The 26,502-nt window shown below is 45.1% G+C and overlaps 1 protein-coding gene across 3 annotated transcripts in view; it reads right to left on the reverse strand.

The window, feature by feature from the left end:
• Window positions 1-19,235: 19,235 nt before the first annotated feature.
• MINPP1 (multiple inositol-polyphosphate phosphatase 1) overlaps window positions 19,236-26,502 on the reverse strand; it is a 36,574-nt gene continuing 29,307 nt past the window's right edge. For all 3 annotated transcript variants that reach the window (XM_065408083.1, XM_065408082.1, XM_065408081.1), the window contains one exon: window positions 19,236-19,654. In XM_065408083.1, coding sequence (XP_065264155.1) covers window positions 19,255-19,654 — 400 coding nt within the window. In that variant the 3' untranslated portion in view covers window positions 19,236-19,254. The remainder of the gene's footprint in view (window positions 19,655-26,502) is intronic.

Consider the following 26,502-nt stretch of genomic DNA (forward strand, 5'->3'; position numbering starts at 1 on the left):
TGTTTCCCGGCTGTGGCTTGCCTTGGCCATGATTCTGGCCCTGGTTAGGCGTGTTGTTGCGTCTACGCCTGTTATCCCTGCCCCTCCTGCGGTACGGTTCCTGTCTAGGACGAAGGTGGTACTGTCTCTGTGGAGGTTGGGGCTTAAAGGGCTTCCTCTGCGTCACTGGGGTGTGCATCCCCAACGACTTTAGGGTAGCTCGAGAGTCCTTGAGGCTATGCAGTCTGGCGTCCGTCTGGTCCGAGAACAAGCCTGATCCCTCGAACGGAAGGTCTTGGAGGGTGTTTTGCACCTCTGGGGGAAGGCCGGAAGCCTGTAGCCACGCCGAGCATCTCATTACCACTCCTGACGCGATTGTCCTAGCGGCTGCGTCCGCTGAGTCAAGGGAGGCCTGTAGAGAGGTCTTGGCTACTGCCTTCCCTTCGTCTACTATGGTTCGTGATCCGACGCCGGCGGGGCAACCTAAGCCCACGGCACCGAATCAGCGGGAACACCTCTGGCACCGGTCGTCTTCGCCGGCTAAATCGAAGGGCCAACCCAAGGCCCGAGGACGTTCCCCGCACAAGAGGGTAGCGCCCGCGAAGACCGCAAGTGCTCCTAAGGCCGTTGCGGCCCCAGCACAAATCCCGGTGCCAGTGGCTCCGGCACCGAAAGGCCCGTTGAGCCCCGGGATAGGCGCGTCGAGTGAGGAGGAAGGGCTGGAGGAACTTTTGGAACAGCCCTCCACCCCGGACACATTTGAGGCAGCAAAGGACCTCATTGAATTGTCCGCTGAGGGCACCCTCCGCGCTAAGGACATTCCGCCGAGACTGCCATCCAAAGGCAAGCCAGCAATGATGCGCCCATCACGGTCGCCATCTCGGCACCGTTCACGGCACCGGTCCCGGTCGAGCTCCGCCTCGGTGGACTCCCGGCTTCCCTCCGCGCAGAGGGCCACACAACCGTCGGGCCCCAACAAGCACAAGGCACCGACCCAGCAGCCCTGCTCAAGTAGGCGCCGGGACGTATTGGTTGCGCGATCCCCGAGACCGTCCTCTCGCAGTCGTTCCCGGTCCCGAGGTCACCAGTACCGGTCCAGGTCAGCAAGGCGCTACTCCCGGTCCCGGTCACGAAAGCACCGCTCTCCGACCCCAGACCGGTGCCGTTCCACGGCACCGCCGTGGCCCTCTAGATCACCGTCCGTAGTTTCGGAGGTGGACTCGGGCCATTCCAGATATGCCCACAGAGCACAGGCCAGTAGGGAGCACGAAGCCACTTGGCACCCACAGTGGGGCCATCCAGGACAATGGCCATTCTGGACCCCTTGGGCCTACCACCAACAAGGCCCCCCGTCCAGGACCTCGAGATCTGGCCCCTCGGGACACCGGTCCCGCTCTCCACAGTGGCGCCCACCCTCTCGCACAGAGGCCACGGTCTCCAGGCCGCCAGAGAGGGAAAGGGCTGACTCGGCACCGAGCCCGGCACCGTCCCAGACCCACGTCAGGGAACGCACCCCAGAGGAGCACCCAGCCGATGAGGAGTTGCAGGAGGAGGAAGACGCGCAAAAGGCCATGACCTCCTCCTCCTCGCCAGACGAAGCCGTGGCGGGCACAACCGTGTCCGGTCCTCCCCCGATTGACCATCGGGCGCACCAGGACCTGCTCCGCCGAGTAGCCCTCAATTTGGGGTTGCAGGCAGAGGAGACTGTTGAGCAGGAGGACCCTATGGTCGACATTTTAAGCCCGGAGGGCCCCTCCAGGGTCACGCTCCCGCTCATAAAGACGGTCCAGTCCAATTATAAGACAGTGTAGCAAACACCAGCCTCCACTGCACCTACTGCAAAAGGCGTAGAGAGGAAATACTTCGCCCCATCTAAAGGGTTTGATTTCCTATTCTCTCATCCAACACCATGTTCGCTGGTAGTCTCTGCGGTCAACGAACGGGAGCGATATGGCCAGCAGGCCCCGGCCCCCAAGGCCAAGGAGGCAAAATGCTTGGACTTATTTGGGAGAAAGGTCTACTCGTCCGGAGGCCTCCAGTTGAGGATCGCAAACCAACAAGCGATTCTGAACAGACACAACTTCAATTCCTGGGCATCGGTCTCCAAGTTCAAGGAAGCCTTACCTCAGGGCTCGCAACCCGAATTTGCGGCCATAGTAGACGAAGGGAAGGCAGTAGCCAAGACCTCTCTACAGGCCTCCCTTGACTCAGCGGACGCAGCCGCTAGGACAATCGCGTCAGGAGTGGTAATGAGATGCTCGGCGTGGCTACAGGCTTCCGGCACCGAGGTTGACGGTGCCGTTGAAGTGGAGGGCTGTAACGCCGTCTCCATGAGCAGCTGCTTCAAGCGAAAGTCTCTCTCTTTTTTAGTCCTAGGCTTGAAAGCCTTGCAGATCTTGCAGCGCTCCTTTTGATGTGCTTCCCCCAGACAACGGAGACACGAGTCGTGTGGGTCGCTTACTGGCATAGGCTTGCGGCACGTGGCACAAGCCTTAAAGCCTTGGGCGTGCGGCATGCCCCGCCGCCCAGGGCCGGTGCCGGGGTTGGTCAAACACCCGACACAAAGAAGTTTAAGTCTTTCTAAATAGCCAGGGGCTTAACACTAACTACTGAAGAACTGATAACTGAAGATAACACTGAGTACTATGCTAAGGGACACTCTCAGACGAGAGACAGAGTTGTTCCAACGTCGCCACGGGCGGTAAGAAGGGAGGGTCGGGCCGGCAGGGATATATATACGCTAGAGCGGGGCGCCGCTCTGGCGGGAGGGGAGACCCTGCAGGCCCGACGGGAGCCGCTGAGGGAAAAAGTTTCCGACGTTCGTGCACGCGGCGCGCGCACACCTAATGTGTAATGGACGTGAACAATCACTCGAAGAAGAATGTTAGTTCTTTGATTTCCTTCAGAAGTCTTAGGTGAATACCAACTGGTCATAGTGACTTATTACTGTTTAATTTACCAATGACAACTCAGGCTAGGTCTACACTATCCGCCTGAATCGGCGGGTAGAAATCGACCTCTCGGGGATCGAATTATCGCGTCTCATCGGGACGCAACAATCGATCCCCGAATCGACGCTCTTACTCCACCAGCGGAGGTGGGAGTAAGCGCCGTCGACGGGAAGCCGCGGAGGTCGATTTTGCCGCCGTCCTCACAGCGGGGTAAGTCGGCTGCGATACGTCGAATTCAGCTACGCTATTCGCGTATCTTAAATCGACCCCCCCCCCCCCGTAGTGAAGACCTGCCCTCAGTCTCAGACAGTTGATCAGTTTAGTCACCTAAAAAGAATGGCTCAGAAGTAGGAATCTCACTCGCATCTTCTGCACTGAAGACCAATGCAAGGATTCATTTAGCTTCTCCCTAATGGCCTCCTCTCTTGCTTGAGTGCTCAATTAGCACCCTGATTCTCCAGTGATTGTTTGGCAGTCTTCCTGTTTCTGATGTACTTAAAAAAAAAAAAAAAAATGCTGTCAGTTTTTGAATCCTTAGCTAGTTGCTCTTCAGATTCTTCTTTGGCCTGCCTAATTATACTTGACTTGCCACAGTTTATGCTCCTATTTTACTCATTTGGATTTGAGTTCCAGTCTTTAAAGAATGTCTTTTTGTCTTTAACTACCTTTTTTACGCTGCTGTTTAGCCATCACTGCACATAAGTCTGTGTAGAGGTCTGCATCCTTTGCACCCAGTAGGCAATTCACCAAGGGTGCCTCCTGGTCATCCCAAACCCAGCTATCTATATTACTATTATTAGTCTCTCCCTAATAACCGAGGTCCCCTCTCCCGGAGTGGTATCCTCAGGCAAAAGGATACCGTGACATCACATGGAAGGAGGATCCCAATTATAGGACTGTTTCCCTCTGCTCCAGCTTGATATTTTCCTTCCCAGAGACTTTCATCCTCTTCAACAGCACAGAGGCTGTCAGATTTGGGGTGGGACTGCTCTACTGTGTCCTTGAAAGTCTATGTACCTCTCTGTTTCTCTTGGCTCCTCCAGTTCAGCCACTCTGGTCTCAAAAGCCCATACTCTGTCTCTGATGCCCCTGAATGGCTTGCACTGAATGTACACACTTGCCACCTGCCCACAAGGTAGCTAATCATACATGCTGTGTTCAGTGGACAGCCCCACTCTGCTGCTGGACTTCCGCCTGCAGGATTTTTACTCTTGCAGGGGGGGGGGGGGTGTAGGGTTGTTGGTTCTGTGTGTGTCACTTTTTTTCTTGGGGGAGGGCTGTTATTGGCTTAAGTTTATAGACTGTATATTAGGTGTACCTTGCTCTCACGCTCCCTCCCAATTCCCTCACAAAAGTCCTGTGTGGTGCTCCTGTTTGCTAGCTCCTCTATTTGCTTAGGGGCTGGCTTTTTAAACTCCTGTTCTCCCTGAGTTAGCCCCACCCCCTCATCAAGGGAGCCTAAAGGAATTAGTGATACAAAAAATGGCAGGCTAGCGCCTCATTAGGAAGCTCTCAGCCTTGCCTAGTAGGCCGCTAAACTCAGCACATAGCCCACCAACAGACCACAGTCTGAACTTCAAGCAAGCAAGTACATAAAAATTAACAAAAACAGACTTACCCCAAGAGTCACATAGGCACTCTTATACCTGGAGAATTCCCTTGTAAATCTCCTCTGTTTGCTAGCTTCTCTGGTCACTTAGGAGCTGGCTTTTTAAACCCCTGTGCTCCCTGGATTGACTAATACGCGGCTTCTCAACCCAAGAATCACAAGCAGCGAAGTGACAAAATCACTCTCCCCTTCTTTATGGATAGATTGGAGATAGGGATCCTGAAACATTTTTCTGTTCAGAATATGAAGTCCAAGTATGAAAAAGGTTGTGAAGCACTGAACTGCCACTTTCATCAGTAAATGTCTTCTCCCATTACTACAAATTCACAGCTACATAAAGTCAAATTATTTAAGAACAGGGAAATTTTTTCAAATTATTTCTCTTCCCAGGGAATTTTTCTTGTAGTAATTCTAGAAAAATTGTCAGTTCCTTACTAGAATATATGATATTTATTATTTTTATTTCATTTAATGCTTTGCTATTTTAGCATAATTTCAGTTTTGTAAAAAATAAATCACAGATTAAATTTCACTTATCCTTTAAATTTACATTAACAGAGTAATTGAATGGAGATAAACAAGTTTGTAGTACAATTTCATCCCGAAGAACTACGTATTATAGTTACAGAGTTAATTCTAAAAGGACAGTATTGCAAGCTAGTTAGCTCATTGCTCTAAGTTTCTCTTGATCAAATACACTTTGTACACTATAGTTTATATAGCATGAAGTGATGAAACAAAGAAAGTTTACAAAGGGAGTTCTTGATTTGGCACAATATTTACGAAATAAGAACTTGGCAGAAGACCCAATCAGAAACAATCTGGAGATATATACTTATATGGGATTGTTTGCAGAACTCCCACACGGACCAGCTAATATTGTCTTTTTTCAAAGTGCATGAAATATGTCAAATGCAGAAAATATACAGAGGGAAAAAACAGCAGCAAAGGTTATTCTCAAAGCTTCAAGCAATTCTTGAAAAATCTCAAACCCATAAAGCAAAAATAAAATAAAACAAACAGAGCTTAACGCCAAGTGCAAGCGCTACTAGACACTTGGGAATTTTTCTGCTTTTTCACAATCGGAAAGGTAGAATGGGCTAGTGGACTGAGCAACAATCCAGACTCCAGAATTCCTGAGTTCTAATCTCCGTTTTGTCATTGACTCATATTCTGCTTTGGGCAAGTCACTAAGCTTATGTCTTAATTTCCCCATCTTTAAAATGTACCTTGCAGGAATATAGCAAAAGTGAGAATTTGTAGGGTGTTTTGAATAGGTAAGTTATGTGTTATTAAATTCTCTCTGCCAGCCCAGAACAAGTGCTCTAGTCCCCTCCAAACTAATGAAACCTTCCCACACTGCAGGTAAGTATGAGACAGAGAGCAGATACCCATAACTTTCTGAAATATCAGGGACCTTTAAAATAACTTTTCATCATGAAGAAAGTTGACATTGGTTTTGAACTATGAGGCGGCATTCTCTCTCCATGGTACTTTAAAAGTTAATTCATGCAAAACTTTTCTGTAAAAGCATCTCAAGTTGGTCACTTTTGAAAGTTTAGTTTGCAGATTCTCATCTGTATTCATGATGGAATACAGGAATATTTATTTAAATCAGTGGCTGGAGTATGAGTTTTTCATTTACAGCTCAATTTTGTTATTTTCAATACATATTTATGGATAAAGTTGCAACTTTTAGGTCTTATACTAACAATACTGTAAAATGGAGATTAATTAGGACTTCATTTGAATTAACTGCTAGTTTCCTAAAATACACTATATAATTTCAAGACTTAGACAATGGCTACAGCTGCATTAGGAGAGAGCTTTAAGGGGGAGGAAGGGGTGCACTGATAAGTACATCAATAGGAGAATACAGCAAACATGGAAAAACTATTGACTGTCCCCACAACTACTTTTCGCCTTGCACAGCAACAGGCAGTGCTCTGGTAATGTTCAACTACACAAGACACCCACTACCAGGGAAAAGTATCTTTTACATATTAAAATTACATAAGATGGGAAGTTAAGAGATACCCAAGCATCAAATATAACTCCATGAAGTCACTATATTTACCACTAAGAGCTATCTAGAGAAATGAAATACTCTGGGTGAAACCTATTTGCCACAAGCCTGGGGCTGAACAAAGGCAACAACAGCTCTTGTATTATGGTTTAAAGGGTTCATTTAATTTTTTTTCAAAGGTTCTCAAACTCTAAATTAGGCCCCTAAAGTTTATGGCTTCTTCTACATTATTAATAATGTCAAATAAAATACTTATCCAATCTGTCCTGCCTGGTGGGTTAACTAATACAGAACACTGAAGGGTCAGTGATCCAGGAACAAGTCATAAAATGGAGGACAGCAGAGAGCTGGTTAATACAAATAATTGCTGCAGAAAGACACAAGAGTACTACAGAATTACCTTTAAAAACAATTTACTACTTTTCTGTAGCTGTTGTTCTTCGAGATGTGTTGCTCAGGTCAATTCCACGTTAGTTGTGCGTGCGCCGCAAGCACAGTCACCGGATATTTTTCGCTCAGTGGTATCCCTTGGGCCGGCTCTAATGCCCTCTGGTGCTGCACGCTCATGCACCGGTATAAGGGGCCTGTCTGGCTCCCCACCCTCTCAGTTCCCTCTTGCCGGCTAACTCTGACCATGGGGCAGGTCAGTGGGTTGTGGAATGGACATGAGCAATACATCTTGAATAACCGTTACAGAAACGTTAGGAACCATTTTTTCTTCTTCGAGTGCTTGCTCATGTCCATTCCATGTTAGGTGACTCCCAAGTGGTATCTTAGGAGATGAGCTTGGAGGTTCATAGACATGTGGATTGCAACACTGCTCTACCAAACCCAGCATCATCTCTAGCCTGCTGGGTGATGGCATAGTGGGATGAAAAAGTATGTACCGATGACCAAGTCCACTCTACAAATATCCTGGATTGGGACCTGGTCCAGAAATGCTGCTGAGGAAGCATGAACTCTCGTTGAGTGGGCAGTCAAGATGGCAGGAGGTGAGGCACCCACCAGCTCACAGCACCTGTGAATGCAGGAAGTGATCGAGGAGCAAATTCTTTGGGCTGAAATTGGCAGGCCTTTCATCCTGTCCGCTATTGCCATAAAGAGCTGTGTGGAATTATGGAATGGTTTAGTCCATTCTGTATAGAAAGCTAGGGCACAGCTAAAGTCCAGTATGTGAAGATGCTGCTCCTCCTCATTATTGTGTGGTTTCAGGAAGAATACTGGCAGGAAGATAGCCTGATTACTAAGAAATTGCAAAATCACCTTCAGGTGGAACATGGGGTGGGGTTTATGTTGTACCTTGTTCTTAAAGGACATCGTATATAGGGGTTCTGATGTAAGGACCCTGATCTCTGAGACCCTCCTGGCCAAGGTAATTGCTACCAGGAAGGTGACCTTCCAGAAGTACGACAAAGGGCACAATGCCAGCAGCTCAAAGGGAGGGCCTGTCAGTCTTGAGAGGACCAGGTCCCACGGTGCAATGGGTTTATGAATCTGTGGGTATAGTCTCTCTATGCCCCTGAGGAAGCAAATGGACATTTTGGGCGGGGGGGGGGGAGGGGTGGAGAAACCAACAACCTACCATCCACCGGAAGGTGGAAGGCAGAAATGGCTGCTAGGTGTACCTTAAAATCGATGAAATGGCTAGGCCCAGCTGTTTCAGATGAAGCAGATACTCCAGCACAGACTGGGTGAGGTGACTTTGCCCTAGTCTACACTACGAGTTTAGGTCCAATTTAGTAGTGTTAGATCGATTTAACCCTGCACCCGTCCACACAATGAAGCCATTTTTGTCAACTTAAAGGGCTCTTAGAATTGATTTCTGTACTCCTCCCGACGAGGGGATCAGCGCTGAAATCGACATCGCCGGGTCGAATTTGGGGCAGTGTGGATGCAATTCGACGGTATTAGCCTCCAGGAGCTATCCCAGAGTGCTCCATTGTGACTGCTCTGGACAGCACTTTGAACTCAGATGCACTAGCCAAGTACACAGGAAAAGCCCCGGGAACTTTTGAATTTCATTTCCTGTTTGGCCATTGTGGTGAACTCAGCAGCACAGGTGACCATACAGTCCCCCCAGAATGTTTCTACGCTCCCCCTATCATCTCTGTCCCTGAGGTTATCGCAGATTAGAAGGTGGAAAAAACGCACTCGCGATGACATGTTTTCCGAGCTCATGCAATCCTCCCGCACTGACAGGGCACAGCGTAATGCATGGAGCCATTCAGTGGCAGAGGCAAGGAAAGAATTGCTGTGTTTGCTTAACGGCAAAAGTATCATGCCTCGCTAGCGATCCTGCCCGAGCCAGGTCGCTGTGTCACATGCACTCAGCTGTGCTGTGTCAGCCTTGGGCAGGGGCATGACCATGACCGCTTTGTGAGGCCATAGATATAGACATTGCATTAGGTAGCTTCTGTAGCTAGAGAAAACATTCCTGTGCATTCGGCAAAGTCTGTGGCAAAAAGAGAGAAGCCCCATAGTGTAGTGGTTATCATGTTCACCTAACATGCGAAAGCGTGTAGCATAGTGGTTATCACGTTCAGCTAACACGCAAAACATCCCCAGTTCGAAACCGGGTGGAAACAGGTCAGTGTTCCTTTTTCTGACTCCACTCCTGCATTTTTAGTCTTAGAACAGACTGTGTTGTGAAATTTTACTTTGAATTATATCGATTACGAGGTAAATAATATGGAAGCTCTCTCTAAGTTATAGTGCCAGGTTCCTTACCCTTTCAGCTGCTCTGATAAATTAACATTTTTGTTAGGGGTAGGGGAAAATTTTCATGAAGCCTTTTATAGGGACTAAATGCTATCTAAGACTCTGAAATAATCTTAACGTGGCCCATAGAGTGCAATCCTTCGTTCTCGATTTGTCATTCCACAAGTTGAACTGCTCCTTACTACCGTCCAGGCTTCATGAGCCATGGGAGCAAGGGGCAGGCGGGGGTAGGTGCGACCGCGCGGTGCTGCCGGCTGGGAGAGCAGCCTGAGGCAGAAGCCTCCAGCTCGCCTGATATTCCAGGCAGGACTGAATCTCCATGAGACGAAACTTAAAGCAGAGAATGACCTGGAGTCACTCCCATGCGGTGCTCTAAGAGGAGGATAGCCATGTTTGTCCAGGCACCCCTGATCGACCTCACCGAGGCCTGCCAGCTGAGCGGGACCCCGGCTGGCAAAAGCCAGCGGACAGAGCCCCAGACCGGCAGCAGGCTGAGCTGCTCAGCCCGCTGCAAGGTATTACTAGGTTTCCTACTACCTAGTAATACCTTGTGGACTTGCTCTGAACAGGCCAGCTCTGCTTGGTTTAACCATGGAGCTTCCACGTGGTCAGGTGGAGGGCCTCGTGGTTTGGGGGGAGCAGTCGGCTGTGATCTTTTGAGATCAGGTCTGGGAGGGGAGGGAGCAGCATCGGGGTCACTACTGACAGATCGAATAACGTGCCGAACCAGTGCTGGCGTGGTCATGCTGGGGCTATAAGAATAACCTTTGTTCTGTCCTGCTTGAATTTGAGTAAGACTTTGTGCACAAGAGGAATGGGAGGAAATGCACAGAGCAGGTGCTTTGTCCAAGGGAGCAGGAAGGCATCTGTGAATGAGCCTGGGCTGCGCCCAGGTAGAGAGCAAAACTGCTGAGACTTCCTGTTTTGCTTGGTTGCAAATAGGTCTATGAGAGGAGTCCCTCCTCCCCCACTGCTGGAAGATGGTCCTGGCTATAATTGGGGCAAAGGGACCTGCTGAGGAGATCTGCCAGATTGTTCCAGGCACCCAGAAGATGAGAAGCTTTGAGGTGGATCGAGTGCTTAATGCAGAATTCCCACAAGTGAATGACCTCTTGACACAGGGGAGAAAGAGCATGCCCCCACCTGTCTGTTGATCTAAAATATGGCTTCCGTGTTGTCTGTAAGGACTCAGAGTTCTGAGGTGCTCGACCTGAGCCGCCCCAACTTAGCTCGGATGCATCCGAGCTTAGGGATACTTAGGGTTGGGGACTGATAAAGGGAATGCCTAAGCCGACCAACCGGGGGTCTCTCCACCAATCTAGAGAGGTGAGGACCTGGACAGGAACTGCAAGCACTGAGTCCAAATGACGATGGTTTGGCAAGTATGCTAAGGCCACCCACACTTCAAGGGGTCTGATGCGCAGTCTTGCCTGCTTACCATATACGTGCACACAGCCATATGACCCAATAGTCTGAGGCAGAAACGGGCTGTCATGATGGGCAGACCTTGACCTGCGATATCAGGGATGACACTGTCGGATAGTGAGCCTCTGGGAGGAAGACTCTGGCCGAGGTGGAATCGAGCACCGCACCAATAAACTATCCTCTAAATGGGGATAAGCATTGACTTCTTCTAATTTATCAGCAGGCCCAGTGCTTGGAAGTTAGCTTGGATCGGGTGGATGCCAGCTCTCACCTAGGCCTCGGGACCAGCCCTTGATCGGCCAGTCGTCAAGATAAGGGTAGACTGGCACCCCTTGCCTTCTGAAGAAGGCTGCCACTACTGCCAGGCATTTTGTGAATACCTGAGGGGCTGCCGCCAGGCCAAAGAGGAGGATGGTGAACTGGTAGTGGGTCTGGTTCATGACAAAACCTGAGAAATCTTTTGTGACCCCAAAATATGGAGATGTGAAAATAGACATCTTAAGTCAAGGGCTGTGTACCAGTCCCCTGGATCCATGGAGGGAATAATGGAGGCCAGGGAGACCAGGCAGAACTTCAGCATCCTGAGATAAGTTTTGAGGAAATGCAGGTCTAGGATGGGTCTGAGACGCCCTTTGGCCTTCGGGATTAGGAAATAATGGGAGTAAAACCCTTTCCCTCTCAAGCTCTGAAGCATCTCCTCCACAGCCCCTACCCTGGGCTAAAACTGCTCATGAGAAGAGTCCCTGAAGAGGGACGAGGAAAGGAGGTGGGACGGAGGGACTGAAATAAACTGAAGAGTGTAACCTTCCTCCACCATACTCAGTACCCAGCGGTCTAACGTGATGAGGGACCATGCCAGGCTGAAGTGGGAGAGATGGATTGAAAACAAAAAGGGGGCAGTATCCACTACAAAAAACTGGTATAGTGTCCTTGGACACCACATTAAAAGTTCTGCTTGGAGCCTCCCGAGTATCTGTGAGGACTCGGTAGAGAGGCTGAAGCGGGGGTGGGTAGATGTCTGTGTTTATGCCCGTTTTGCTTCTTAAACAGGTCCTGGTGTGGCGGCGAAGCCAAGAAGTGGACCGATTGTTGAGGCCTGAAGTGTTTCCTCAAAGGCACTACAGCATATGAATCCTTCCGGCTGTGAAGCTTCACATCCGTTGGCTCAGAGAAGAGCAAGTGCCTTCAAACAGAAGGTCCTGGATGGGTTGTTGGATCTCCACTGGGTGACCGGAGGACTGGAGCCAAGAGCATCTGTGCATGATCACGGCAGATGCCATGGAACTAGCCACCGAATCTGCCGCATCCAGGGTGGCCTGTAGGGAGGCCCTGGCCAGAGACTTCCCTTCCTCCACCACAGCAGAGAACTCCTGCCTGGGCTCCTGGGGAAGAGTCCTTGAACTTCATCATTGACTCCCAGACATTAAAACCGTATCTCCCCAGCAACACCTGCTGGTTGGAGATGCAGAGCTGTAGATCCCCTATAGTATAAACTTTTCTACCAAAAAGGTCTAGTCTCTGTGTCCCTTGCTTTGAAAGTTGCTCCTTGCTGTCCCTCTCATTGGCTGCCAAGACCACCAGGGACCCCAGAGGGGGATGGGAGTACAAGTACTCATAGCCCTGGGCAGAGACAAATTACTTCTTTTCGGCCCTGGGAAGATGGGGTTTGCCACAAGGCCTTAACCAGTCCCATAAGGGCCTAATTGAGGGGGAGGGCCACTTTCGATGGGCCCGCAGCAGACAGGCAGTGGGAGGGTTCTTTGATTACCTCCACCTACAGCCCAAGGATCGAGGCCACACTTTTCAACAGCTCCTGGTGAGCTGAAAAGTCATGGGGGGTGGGGTCGGGGAAGGGATACATGTGTCCCAAACACTGCCTCATCTGAGGAGGAGGAGGAAGAGACCAACACCGCCAGGGGGTCCTCTTCCTCTCCTTCTACACCAACTGGGTCCTGTAGATCTAGGTCCTGAGGCTCGGTACCGGGCTTGGTACTGGAGTCGAGGTCAGGTGCCGGTTGTAGGGATGGGAGCATTCTTCTTTCTGAGACTATGGAGTACGAGTATCTGGAAGAGGGCCCTTGAATATGGGGAAACCCCCAGGGGTTCCAAAATGGCCATTGCATCTGCATAGGCCAGTGCCCACTGTGCCAAGTACTCGGCAGTAGCTCTGTGTCTGGGTCCATCAACTGGCAGGGCTGCCCAGGGCGGAACTGGCTGACAATGAGCCTTCCTCTGGAGACCATGGAGGGGCAGTACCTGTCGGTCTGGGGAACAGTGCCAAAGTGGGAAGACCTGTGTCAAGGCAGGCAGTCCCTCTAGACAGTACCAAAGGCAGGAGTGGCAGAAGCTCCCTAAAAGTGAGGGGGCCACTGAACTGTGGCTCTGCCCCCTTGCTGCCCCTTCTTCCCAAGCTCTCGCACCACACCTTCTCTCTATGCCTCCACCATCATATTGTCTATTCCCCCCAAGGCCTTGCCCTCGCACTGTCCTTTCCCCCAAGGCCCCGCTCCTTCCCCCGAGGCTCCGCCTCTGCACTGCCTCTTCCCCTGAGGCCCTGCCCCCTGCTTGCTCCTCTCCACCCCTTCCCCCTTACAGCTGGCAAAGTTGACAATAATCGTCTTAGTCACCCATTTTCCCCCCTTGATGGTCATTCGGTAATTTAAGTAAAAATATTTCTCAGCTTGGTAAGTACTGGATTGGACTGAAAAAGCTTTAGATGTAGTTTAAGCTGTACACAATCAGCATTTTCCATCTGGGGATTTATAAGTTACAGTGCTATATGCAGAGGGCGATGGATGTTTGTGAAATCCCCCCAGCTTTGGGAGCCAGATTTTTCCTTCCATAGCTGCAAAATCAATAATGCTCCTTGAAGAGTTGTTCATCACACAGGAAATGTAAAGCAAACTGAAGTAAAATTCTCAGCAATTGTGGTTTAATACAGATTAAAAATCATCATATGAAAAATAGCACTCTTTAAACAGAAAATAAAAATATGAACTTATTGAATGTTGTTATGTAATCATCGTTGAGTTGATGCACAAGAGCTGCTACACTGATGAAAACACAAGGAAATTAAACTTGAATGGAATAGAAATAGCATGTTTATTTACAGTGAGACGATACACAGGTTCAGGGTTTAAGTCTACTGAAGAAAAATATTTCTCACAATATTATTTATATTTCCATAGTGCCTAGGAGTCTTAGTCATGGAGCAGGACTCCACTGTGGTAGGTGCTGTACAAACACAGATGTTTAAGCGTCAAATTTCTGGGGATACAAAATACAAGAGCAAGAAAACAACTCATTTTTCCTTAAGACATTATTGCAATTATTTTAAGAGACTGGCTTCTGTCATGATTAGGGCCCTACCAAATTCACACTGTGAATAACATGTCACGGACCGTGCAATCAGTCCTCTCCTCTGAAATCTAGCTATTGGAGGGGAAGGGAATAGCTGGGAGTTCCCAAGCCCGGGGCTCCTACCAGGCCTCCGGCTCCAGCTGCTAGTCTTGGCCAGGCTGGGGAGGAACAGGACTTGCTCTTCCCCTGCACAGCCACTTGGGGAAAGTGGGGGGAAGGGGGGGGGGGGGGAAGTCAGACCCACCTCTGGGTACCTACCCCAGCTGCAGGAAGCTCCAGGACTGGGCAGCTGTAGGAAGTTGATGGAGGTGGACGTGGGGCTGATCTCCCCTGTGCTGCTGAGAGCACTCCAGCCGGGGGCTCCTAGCTGCTCGTTCTGGCCAGGTTGGGGAGGGACAGGACTTGCTCTTCCCCTGCAGGGCCGCACTGGGGAGGGGGAGAAGGGGGGGGGGGGAAAGAGATCAGACCCATCTCCGGGTACCTATCCTGTGCTGCTGGGAGCACCCTGCAGCATAGGGGAGGTATCCACCTCAACCTCCAGCAACCTCCTGTGGCTACAGGAAGCTCCAGGGCTGCTGCCCAGTCCTGGAGCTTCCTGCAGCCGCGAGAGATACCTGGAAGCAGGTCTGATCTGCCCAGAGAGTGGCTGTGCTGGGGAAGAGCAAGTCCTGTCCCTCCCCAACCTGGCCAGAACCAGCAGCTAGGAGCCCCCGGCTGGAGTGCTCTCAGCAGCACGGGGGAGATCAGACCCATCTCCACCTCTAGGAACCTCCTGCAGCTGCAGGAAGCTCTGGGGGTGTTGCCTTAAGAGCCCAGCAGTGAGGGTGGCAATCCCATGACCCCCCACAACAGCTTTGTGACCCCTCCACAACCTCTCCTTTGGATCGGGGCCCCCTCAGTTACAACACCGTGAAATTTCAGATGTAAACCTCTGAAAACATGCAAATGACTAATTTTCAAATCCTATGGCTGTGAAATTGACCAGAATGGACTGTGAATTTGGAAAGGCCCTAGTCATGATAGTTATTCTAATTCTTTAAATTGCATTTCACTCCTTTAAGCTGTGTATCAGAAATATTAATATAGTCTGTTAGAAGTTTAAATTGGAATACTATTATCCTTTCAAATAAGACCCCCATAAAGCTCAGTAAATACAATGCACTCCAAAATACAAATTGAAAAATAAAGTTATTGGTTAATATGTAGGTAATCTACATCAACCCCCACTTCAAGGCTTACATTAACCAGAGAAAGAAATCAAGGTGATTATGCAAATATAAAATTTCAAATAAAGTAGTTACTAACTGTATTTGCGGGAGATTGCAGTAGTTGCCAGAGACCCTCGTGTAGTTATTGTTGCTGACAGAGCTACTGAGATAGATCTCGACTTACCAAATAGGGGGAGACTTTCATACTTCATAGTACTAAAAGATTTGGCCAAAGCCAATTGTTTTCATCCAAGCACCTACAGTACCACGGCAAATACATACCACGTACAGCAAAAAATATTGGACAACTTTATGCTAGCCAGAATTACAGCGTTGAGATTCACTGTTTATCATGAAAAATTAAGAGGTGGTCAGCTAAAAGATGCCAGAAAGATTGCTCTAGCTTCAAACTATTCTTAGTAAAGACTGTTTCAAGTATTCAATAGTAGCATTAAATATAACAGATTCAATGTTGTAATCAGAGTGTTTTTGATTGCAGAATGATTGCAAACTGAGGCTTCATCTGATAAGTAAAACATACCTACAGTGTTACTTTTGCCAAGTTTTTACTATTAAAAAAAGTAACAAATTAGTTTTGCTCATACCTCGCCAGAAACAAGGAGTACCTTGCATCAGCACAAGTAAGGTCTCAAATGCATAACTTAGAAAGCTTGCCAAAGGAAAAAGATTACTCAAGTCATAGTGAATACTGCGGGATTAAGGTTCCAAACATGTAATTGCCACAAGGCAAAGCAGTCTACCTGTGCATTGCTGATAGCAGGACTAGCGCCCAACTGTGTAATGAAGCACACTTACCATCTTTCTTAGTTTCCTTTTTCATTTAATATACAGCAAGTTTATTTTAAATTTACTACGTTACACCAAAATAACCCAACCCAATTTAAAATCTTAAAGGAGCAGTTACAACGTTCGTGTAGTACATTTTCAAAATATGCATTTGCATCTGTAACCTTTTACTAGAATTTGCTAAATTAAATCCACTATCTGAAATAATCAGCTCCAAAAATATACATTTGATTATGCCAAACAAGTAACTCAAGCTACAGTTTTCCAAAACACCTTACACGTAATACAGCAGAACCAAACTTGCACAATTTCAATTATTCAAACTGATTTTCCGCCCAGCACATTGACTCACTGGCAGACACTACTGAATTGTCCTCAGCTGAAAAACAGAACCCATCTCTGCTTCCCCTTACGCATGCCAAAAAAACCCAAAAAACCTCCATGCACTACAGTGGATGGGACTACTCAATAGTACCTCCATCTTGGAGCAAATTTAAGTGAATGAGAAAGGTAGCTGCTTTAGTTATAGGAGGCTTATGTCCAATGGGTTTGTGTACAGACCCCAGTTTTGTCATCTTAGCCCTTTTAATAAACTTCATGGGTGAAGTGAAATCCTGGCTCCTAGAGGTGGAAAAACTTCCACCGACTTCAGTGGGGCCAACATTTCACCCCATAAGGTTCAAAACCAGAACATATTCTCATTAAAACAAGGTGACTCATTCCTGGAAATAGAAGATTCCTTATGCTTATTTTGTATTTAAACTAGGTGTGTTTAGAAAAAGTTTAATTCTTCATAGCTTTTCTCCCCACTTGCTCCTGCAGTAAAGCCCATAATAATGAGTATTATGAAAAGGATTATGACAATAAGCTGAAGTCATATACTACTATAGCTTCAATATAGGACCAAGCAAGAGAAAAAGCTGAGACGAAGATGGACATAAAACAGAAAAGTTCATACAAATACTGACAGAGTTCATTTCTTTGCCACATTTGCTTCAGTATGAATGCCGTTCCTTATCCATCCGATCAGTACTTGATTCACTTAAAAGATAACTGCAGTGATTTAGCTTTACTAAGGTACTAATATTTCACTAAGAATGTATTGAAGACTTTTCCAAATGTTTAGAAATACCCATCGTTTTAGTAATTCCATTTAGTGATAAACCATTATCCCTTCATTGAGACTGTCATATTTATAATACACTATTGTACTGCCCAGCATAATGCTAAGCCTTGTAAAACAGATTGAAACGATAAAAATACAGATATGGTTCCATTAAAAAGTATTAAAATCAAATGATTTCAACGTTATTTTGAGTTCAAATTTTATATTCCAAAAAGTTATTTTATCATCTGATTTGACCCTACTCATTCAATTAACCAATATGACTTGCGAACAACAGACTACACGAGCAAATTTTCAAGAGCACCTACGTGAAACAGTGGTATTTAGGCACTTAGAATTTTACTTCTTATAACTTTGCAACTGCTTGAGTTTCATTGGTTTCTAATAGATCTTGACATTTCTCAATATGATCTGCCTAACGAGACAACCATGATAATGGTTTCTATTTGACTGTTTTCATTATCTGTATTCTATTTCAGACATTTACTCTTTGTAATTATCTGCATTTATTACATTAAAATTTTCTTTACAGTATCTTACATTTTTCAGAGGCAAATAATCCTACTTTAATACAGGTACAATCTCCTTTAAAAATTAGCAATACTGCACTCAGGGAACAAGTAGTCCATTCTTTTAGAATAAAAGTCCTGTTTCAAGGATTGGCTGGCACATAGGCAGGGGGTACATCTCCACTCCACTTGGGAGTGTGCTTCCCAGCTCAGGTAGACAGACCATGTCAGCTCTGCTCGAGCTGCACGGAAAAAAACATCAGTGTAGCTGAAGGCAGCACAGGTGGTAGCTTGGGCTAGCCAAACGTGTATGAATCCAGGATGTTCAGTGGGTTAGTACTCAGGTGGTTAGCCCGAGCTGCCACCCAAGCTACTCTTGGCTACACCACTGTTTAGCACGCTAGCTCAAGTGTAACTAGCGTACGTCTGTCGACCCGAGCAGGGAAGGACACTCCCAGCTGCAAAGTAGACATACGCAAAAAAGCCCAAGCTTTTGGGTAGCATTGATAGCACTTGGCTCCAGAATAATAGTAAAAATCTCTGCCTGATAGTTATTATACTATAATATCACCACCACTTGTCAGAGGATGAGGAAATCCAGTCTGAATGGGGCCAAACATGCAATATTTGTATGCCTTAACCTGAACTGTTAAACAAAAACAGTATGAAATTGAAGGAAACCTATAAGGCTGGCAGAGGATTGGTACATCCTCCAGAGCAACGGCCACTGCACGGCTTCAGAAAATTCAGGACATGCTTCCCTCAGTGACCAATTAGCTCTGGCAGGTAGGCTGAAGAAGGCTTTATGCCATGGAAATTCAACCCCCTGCGTCTTTTTGGGTGGACAATACCCATGGGGGCACTATCCAAGGAAGTTGCTATGCTCAGAAGAGTGCAGGAATTAGAATCATGGCTGACTCCTGCCTAGACAGTGGTTGGGGAGAAAGCACTTTGCACCCTTTCCTTATTGAACCTTGAAAGGGCAGCCAACATCTAGCTGTAAAAATAAGCAAATAGGAGAGGGTCATTTTATGCCTGTGACATCAGAGAAACACTAAGAAACAGAAGGAAGGATAGAGCGAGGGAGACAGATGAGAGGGAAATGCCATCAGTCCCACTAAGTGCCATTCTGGTAAGCTAAAGTGTCCTGGTACTCTAAACCTATCTACTGTGCAAGCTCAAAAACCAGGAATAATATAAATAATTATATATTAATGCATATAAATGTATAAATATACTTTACCTTGCATCTTCATATTTGTAACAAATGCTTATCCCAATAGCCAGGTTAATTAAAGAAATTATTTTCAAAATTGTGCTCATGCAATAGAGACAATATATACTTAGACTTTTAAGAAATTCCTGAATTAAGACATAGGAATAAGCATTTATTATTAGTTTGGAGATGTAAGATAAGAATGTGAATATATGAGCAGGAAATAAAAAACCCACACTGATGAGAAACACTTGTTCACCACACATACCAAACTGCATACCAGAAATCAAATTCCATGGTATTTGTTCTATTCTTCTCCCTCAAAGTTCATCAGTGGAAGTATTATTAGTTTTTGATAATTCACATTCTTCACTGAAGTGGCAGTTTTGAAGGATGTCCTTATAATGGTTCTTCAGATCTGTGTACAGAGAGACAGTTTCCTCCGAGTGAGGAAATGACAGCAGCTTTTCATTCAACAGTATCTGTACTTGGTACTCCTCCTCAGGGGTCTTAGCTTGGTCACAGTGATAAAGCACAAATATCAGGTTTGAGGCATAAGGCACAATGCGACCACTACGAAACTTCCGATGCATTTGTTTTTTGTAATTGTTAGCAGCAAGGGGCTCCTCATCCTTGAAGAAACCCATTAGAGCAAGCAGTGGCTGAAGGGTCTCTGCATGTCCAAATTGCAGGATTACAGGTGAAGAAATGGGCATGGAACTAGAAAACATAAAAGTGAAGAATAAGCATCTGTGTTTAAAAGCAAACACTAGTGTACCGTACAGTTGTTAGCAAAGTAGATTATTTTAAACATTTGTTTTACACTGGCGTTTACTAAAAACACGTTTGGAATCAAAGGTGTCCAACTATCTGAAACCCACTTTTATTAAAAAAAAAAAAAAACATTTGTAAATGTATTTTGTAACAAAACTAATTGTGCTTTTAAAAAAATTAGCTGTATTTTACCTATTATAGTACTATTACTATCAATTAATTGCTAAGTAGTAACCCAAAGTCTTAGTACATAAACAAAATGACAAAGTATTTGGCATTACTGAAATATTCAGATGACTGAAATATTAGTATAGATGGGCATAGCCTGTTCAGAAAGGACAGGCACGGAAAAAAGAGAGGAGGGTTGCATTACATACTAAGACACTTGCTCTGATGTCTGGTGAAAAGCAAACCTGTTGAAAAGCTCTTGGTGAAGATAAAGGAGAAAAAAAAACCAGGGACAATGTCATGGTAGGGATCTACTATAAGACCACCAAATCAGGAGGAAGAAGTGGATCAAGCATTTTTAGAATAAACAACAGAAATATCCAAAGCACAGGACCTAGTGATAATGGAGGACATTAGCTGCCCAAATATTTGTTGAAAAAAATATATGGCAGGACACAGATTGCCCAACAAGTTTTTAGAATGTACTGCAGACAGCATTTTTGTTTCAGAAGGTAGAGGAAGTAAATAGGAGCTGGTTATTTTAGATTTTATTCTGACAAATAGGGGGAACTGGTTGAGAATCTGAAGGTGGAAGGCAACTTGCGTTAAAGTGACCACACACAAAAAAAAGAGTTCATGATTCTGAGGAAAGAGTGAGAGAAAATCAGGGAATTGGTAGACATAGTCGCATGGGACAGAAATCTATGGAAAAAGGAGTCCAGGAGAGCTGGCAGTTTCTAAGAGATACACAACAATAAATGCACAACAGCATATTGTCCCAAGGTGGAGGAAAGATAAGAAGAACAGTAAGAACAATGACTACATCAGGTGCTTTTTAATAACTTGAAAGTCAAAGCAATTGTACAAACGGGAAACACGGACAAGAACATACAAGGGAAAGTAAAAAATAATAGCACAAACATGTAGGGACAAAATCAGAAAGGCAAAACTGTAACTGAGTTACAACTAGCCAGGAACATAAAAGATAAAACGAAAGTCCATTACCTAACGGGAAAGGAAAGCAAACAACAGATGACAGAGAAACTGAAGTGTTTAATACCTATTTCACTTTATTCTTCACTAAAAAGGTTAAATATGACCACATGTGAAACACAATTAATATTGACAAAGGGGAAAAATCTTGGGTCAAAACAGGTTAAAGAGTACTTGGATAAATTAGATATATTCAACTTGGCAGGGACAGATGAAGTAAACCCTACAGTACTTAAAGGAACTAGTCAAAGTAATCGCTGAATCTTTAGTGATTATGTTTGAAAACTCATGGAGGATGACTGAGGTCTTAGAATACTAGTGAGGGGCAAACAGTACCCATCTTTACAAAGGGGAACAGAGGACCCAGGGGATTATAGGCCAGTTGGTCTAACTTTGATGCCCAGAAAGATACTGGTACAAATTATTAAACAATCAATTTGTTCAAACCTAGTGGATACGGTGATAAGTAATAGCCAATATGGGTATGTCAAGAACAAACCGTGTCAAAGCAACCTAGTTTCCTTCTTTGATAGGGTAACCAGCCTAGAGGCTAAGGAGGAAGCAGTAAACATGATAAATCTTGATTTTAGTAAGGCTTTTGACACAATCCCACATGACATTCTCAGAAGCAAACTAGGGAAATACGCTCTAGATTAAATTACTATCAAGTGGGTGCATAAATGGTTGAAAGACAGTTCTTAAAAAGAGTAGTTATCAGTGGTTCGATGACACACTAGGACGACATTACTAGTGGGGCCTCAGAGGGTGGGCCCAGTACTATTCAATATTTTCATTAATGACTTGGATGAAAGAGTAGAGAGTATGCTTATAAAATCTGCAGATAACACCTAGCTAGGAGGGGATGCAAGCACTTCGGAAGACAGGATTAGAATTCAAAATGACCTTCACAAATTGGAAAATTGGTCTAAATTTTCCAATAATCAACAAAATGAAATTCAATAAAGACAAGTGCAAAGTACTATACTTAGGAAGGAAAAATACAATGCACAAATACAATACAGAGAAGACCTGGCCAGGCAACTGTACTGCAGAAAAGAATCTGGGGTTATAGTGGATCACAAATTGAATATGAGAGGGGTGTAGTGGGAAAAAAAACGATATACATCCATAATATCAGATTCTGTGATCGTGTATCATGCTAAAAAAAGGGGAATTATGTTTAGCTCACTGCAGCCATTCACAACTACTACTACCACCAAGGAAACATTTAGTTTTCTTGCAGATGCTACTGCCTTATTCTATCTCTACTTTCATTATGCAGAGACATCATGCACATTTTCTAACTGAAGGCTGGATTGTGACCAGAGGTGGGAAGAAATTCAAAAAAGGATGCATGGAACTTTTCCACCTTTGCACATCTGTAAAGGTTCTTAGCACATCTGTAAAGGGGTCAGGCATAGTCATAATGAGGAGCATAGGTACTGCTCCGTGATAAAACTCCTGAGGACACTAGATAGCCAAAAAGAATGCACCATCTCTAGAGTAGGAAAATAAGAACCAAACATAAAAGGAGCTTAAAAAAAAAATCTAGATGGAAGGAAGATTGGCAATGTCCACTTTACAATTGCATCTGCCAGTCTCTCCCAGACTTACAGGACCAGCAGCTAGAGGAGGATGCTAGAAAAGACTCCTGTAAAAGACAAAAACAAAAAAGTGAACCTAAGAAGTGAGAGAAGGTACTATAGCTTTTTCCAAGGGCCATGAATGTAGGTGGAAGACGTCCACACTGATATGAAATTGGAGAACGTCCAGCACCAGTGAGTTAATTCAAGTCCTCCCAAAAAAATGGAACAAAGAATTCACAGCAACTTATGCCAAAGTTTGCTACTTATTTTGTTTTGTCATAAAAAAAAAAAAAAAAAAAAAAAAAAAAGATACTTCTCCAGTTAGTTCCTTTTTGAGGTATGAGAATTCCGTTACTACAAATGGTAAAGGCAGGGCATACAACCTCAAGTGCTGTATAGGGCTAATTTATATAACTCTTCTATAGTGATGTGCACCTACATACATTCTTGAAAGCAGATCATTAGGGAGTCAATTTCACCACTATGAAGACTGCCACTATAATGACAAGACACTGCTGATTTCCTTAAAGGAGTTATTTATACGAGGCTGTATAAATATATGTACTATAAATGTAAATTAACCTTGTTTAAGCAAATCTAACCATGGTTCAGTACTATACAAAGCAATATCTATATACCTTATGATCAATAGTTTAATAAAGCTAGAACCAAAAATGTTATTAACAATTCTTTCTATGCACTGTCTAGCAGCATGAGCACAGAATTCAGTGCATGAGCCAATTGGAATCTTGGCAGACTTCTGGGGTCGTGGGTTTAACCTCTGCAGAAGTTTCTCCATCTGTAAAATGGTAATAATTCCTACTCTATATACTACCTCTAATAAGCAGTAAGGTACACATATGCTGAATGGGAAAATTATGTCCTAAGTGCCAAAAATCACTTCCAGCTACACATATAGACAGCAGCTCAGGAAAAATGCTGTCTTCTACCACATGGGTTGAAACTTTGTCCCTAGAAGTTGTGGGTAAGCTCTCCCCCTTTGTCAGGTGCAGCAGTCCTCCTCCACAGATCATCTCCTTATTGTCAAGAAAGACAAAGTCCTCCTATTGACACCATCTGCAGAGTTTTCCATTGACCTCCAGGATGTATCCATCCTTACCTGGGCCTTTACCCTCAATTGGAAGGACTGATGAGACCACCAACTGCGTACCTGATTCCTTAACCCTCGCTCCCAGATCCTTGCAGTCACTACTGGTCTGATCAGTCAGACCTGACAGTATCATTAGTGCCCTCATGGCATGAGTAACATGGGGTAGTGGTCAGAAGGCCAGGCAAGCCTCAGCAACCTTTCCATGATGCCTCGGATTTGGGCTCCAGGCAGAAACCACATATTCTGGGATATCAGGTTGGCAGATGGATGCCTTCATCTCCCTCAGAAGGGAATCTCGACCATCACCACCCTTCTTCCGAGTGCAATTTATATAATTGTTAGATAATGGTGTGCACCTACACAGATAATTGCATTTGAAAGCATCATAGGGATGGGAAATTCACCCCCATGCAAACTGCCAATAAAATGCCTATGTACTCCTGAACTCCTCAAAATAAAGGACCAGGAGGGTATTCTTCATCCTCACAAATCCAATGATTTGCATCTGATCATGTGTAAATGAAGTCCAGTAAATTATAAATACCTGCATTTTTTGTTGTAGCAGCTAAGATCATGATGCTGCAAACTGCTTTGTGTGGGTGAACCCCTGTACCTCTACACAGCCCCAGTGACTTTAATGGGGCATCATACTGGTATAAGTTCACAAGCACAAAGCTCCATTGCAAGGTTTGAGCTATACAGATTTACTGCAGAACCAAAATGAAAGTGCCCAGAAACAAGGCTAAAAAGACAGTTAGAAATAGTGGAGCACAATCATGAAGTTTATTCAACCCTGAAAAGATTTAGAAGGGACTTAACTGAAGTACTGAAGATGATTAAACGTGGATAACAAAATCTTAGACAAGAGAGATTGAAAAGGCCTATTAGATCATCTAAACCATCCCCATCCAACACAGGATCATTCCCTAATATACATTTCCTAGTGCTATATCTAGTTGAGTTTTAGATGTGCCAAAAAAATGGGCTTCTACTACCAGAAGTTTGTTCAGGTATTCAGTTTAGCTGTCCCATTTTAATTATTTTTAATATCCCCTGTATTACCCTGAACAATTCTTCCTTCTTTGTGTTTAACCTTTTAAATACTAAGTTTTTAGCATCTCACTTCTTCCTTCCCATCCAGCTACAAGGATTTTGCTCCTTTTTTCCATCCCACAGCAATATTGCCTTCTATTTATTTCTGTTGATCATTCTGATTCAGTTTGTCAATATCTTTCTGGTACTGAGGTGCCCAGAAAATAATACAACGTATCAGGTTCTCTCACCTAGGACAGAAAGCAGGACACATACAATACCTAAACAAAACCTGAAGGGAATACTCCATTCTCCAAAATAAGCTACATTAACTGTCCTACAATTCACCGGACAGTACTGACAGACAAATGTATTTAAAAATTTATCTTGGAACATAGAGTACTTGTAAGTCTAAATTCAATTGAATTCCAGCTAGGCAACATTTCCTGTGTCCCTTTCAACCGTGGAAACATTTTGTAATTCCATTCCCCAATAATACAGCATGCCCCCAAATCAAGCTTCTCTAGCCAAATTTGTTCTTTATAAAACCACATTGCTTATTGCTCAGGATTTTATCCTGCAGATGATTAGGTCTGTCTCTGAATATTCATTCCATTATAATAAAGAGGCTGAAGTTTTTATATATATATATTACACACACACACACACACACACACACACACACACACACACACACACACACACACACAGAGGACAATAGAGGTCAGTATGACAACTTTCCTTTTTCAAGATCACAAAATTTGTTTCCCTCCATTTTCTTGTACTTTACTAGCTCTTCTTGACTCCCCATGATCTGGGATTGGATTGTGACCTGCCCCTTACCTCTGTGTAAGGGGCAGTACAGAATTGTATCATCCTAGGAAGAACCCTCGTTCTTACTTTTTGCTGGAAGATACAAGTTACTGAAGCCCCACATGGGCTGCTCCCTCCTCACACCAACTTGGCTTAGCTGGCCAGTGTGTTATGGGAGAAAGGGGAAAGGGTCACTATGTATCTGCCACTCCTCTTACCCCAAGCTCATGCAGCATCACCCCAAAGCCTATGCCTCCCCACTTGTCCTCACACCCAAAATCATAAACCAAGCAGGCCCGTCAGGGAGTGGGGCTCAAACTTTTACTCTGTGTGGTCACGTAATGGCCAGCAATAATCTTATCCTCGGAAGATTCACTGGCCAATTCCCTTAGTATTCAAGAATACTTATCACCTGGACTGGCTCATTTGTATGTGTTTAAGTTTTCCAAGCATTCCCTCACCTATTTTTAAAATCACTATTCTTATAAGGTTGTACATTTAAAAAATATGTTTCCTGTTAAAATGCTACTATCCAGTCCCATGCTCAGTCTATTAGACCCTACCACCTCTATTACCACCTCTGCTGCTGATACATCCTTTGGGACGGTGGTCCTTCAAACAGCTCTGCTCCCTGCATCCTTGCACCATCCTCCTTCTTGAGTACAACTTGTCAGTCACCCACAGTAGACTACACATAGGGACCAGCACTCAAAGAAGAGGTTACTTACATTATAGTGACTGGGGGTTCTTCAAGATGTGTGGTCTCTCTCTGTATTCTACTATTCACCCTCTTCCTCATCTGCTTTAGGCCATAGTTGGATTTACGGTACAGACAGGACTGGAGAGGCAACTGGCCCACCCCACCCTTTATCTGTTCAGTTGGAGGCACGAGGAAGGTAAGGACACAGGCGTGGGTCAATGGACACTGCTTGAAAAATTCTCCAACTCTGGGTGCGTGGATGTGTATCCCCACAGTGGAATACACATAAAGATCAGCACTTGAAGAAGTTATGACACAAGAAGAGTTAAGAAAAAACTTCCAGTAGTGAAAATCTTCTCATTGTCTAATTTGCCTTGAAATTTCCAGAAAA

This window comes from Emys orbicularis, chromosome 7, assembly GCF_028017835.1.
Source record: "Emys orbicularis isolate rEmyOrb1 chromosome 7, rEmyOrb1.hap1, whole genome shotgun sequence".
NCBI lineage: Eukaryota > Metazoa > Chordata > Testudines > Emydidae > Emys > Emys orbicularis.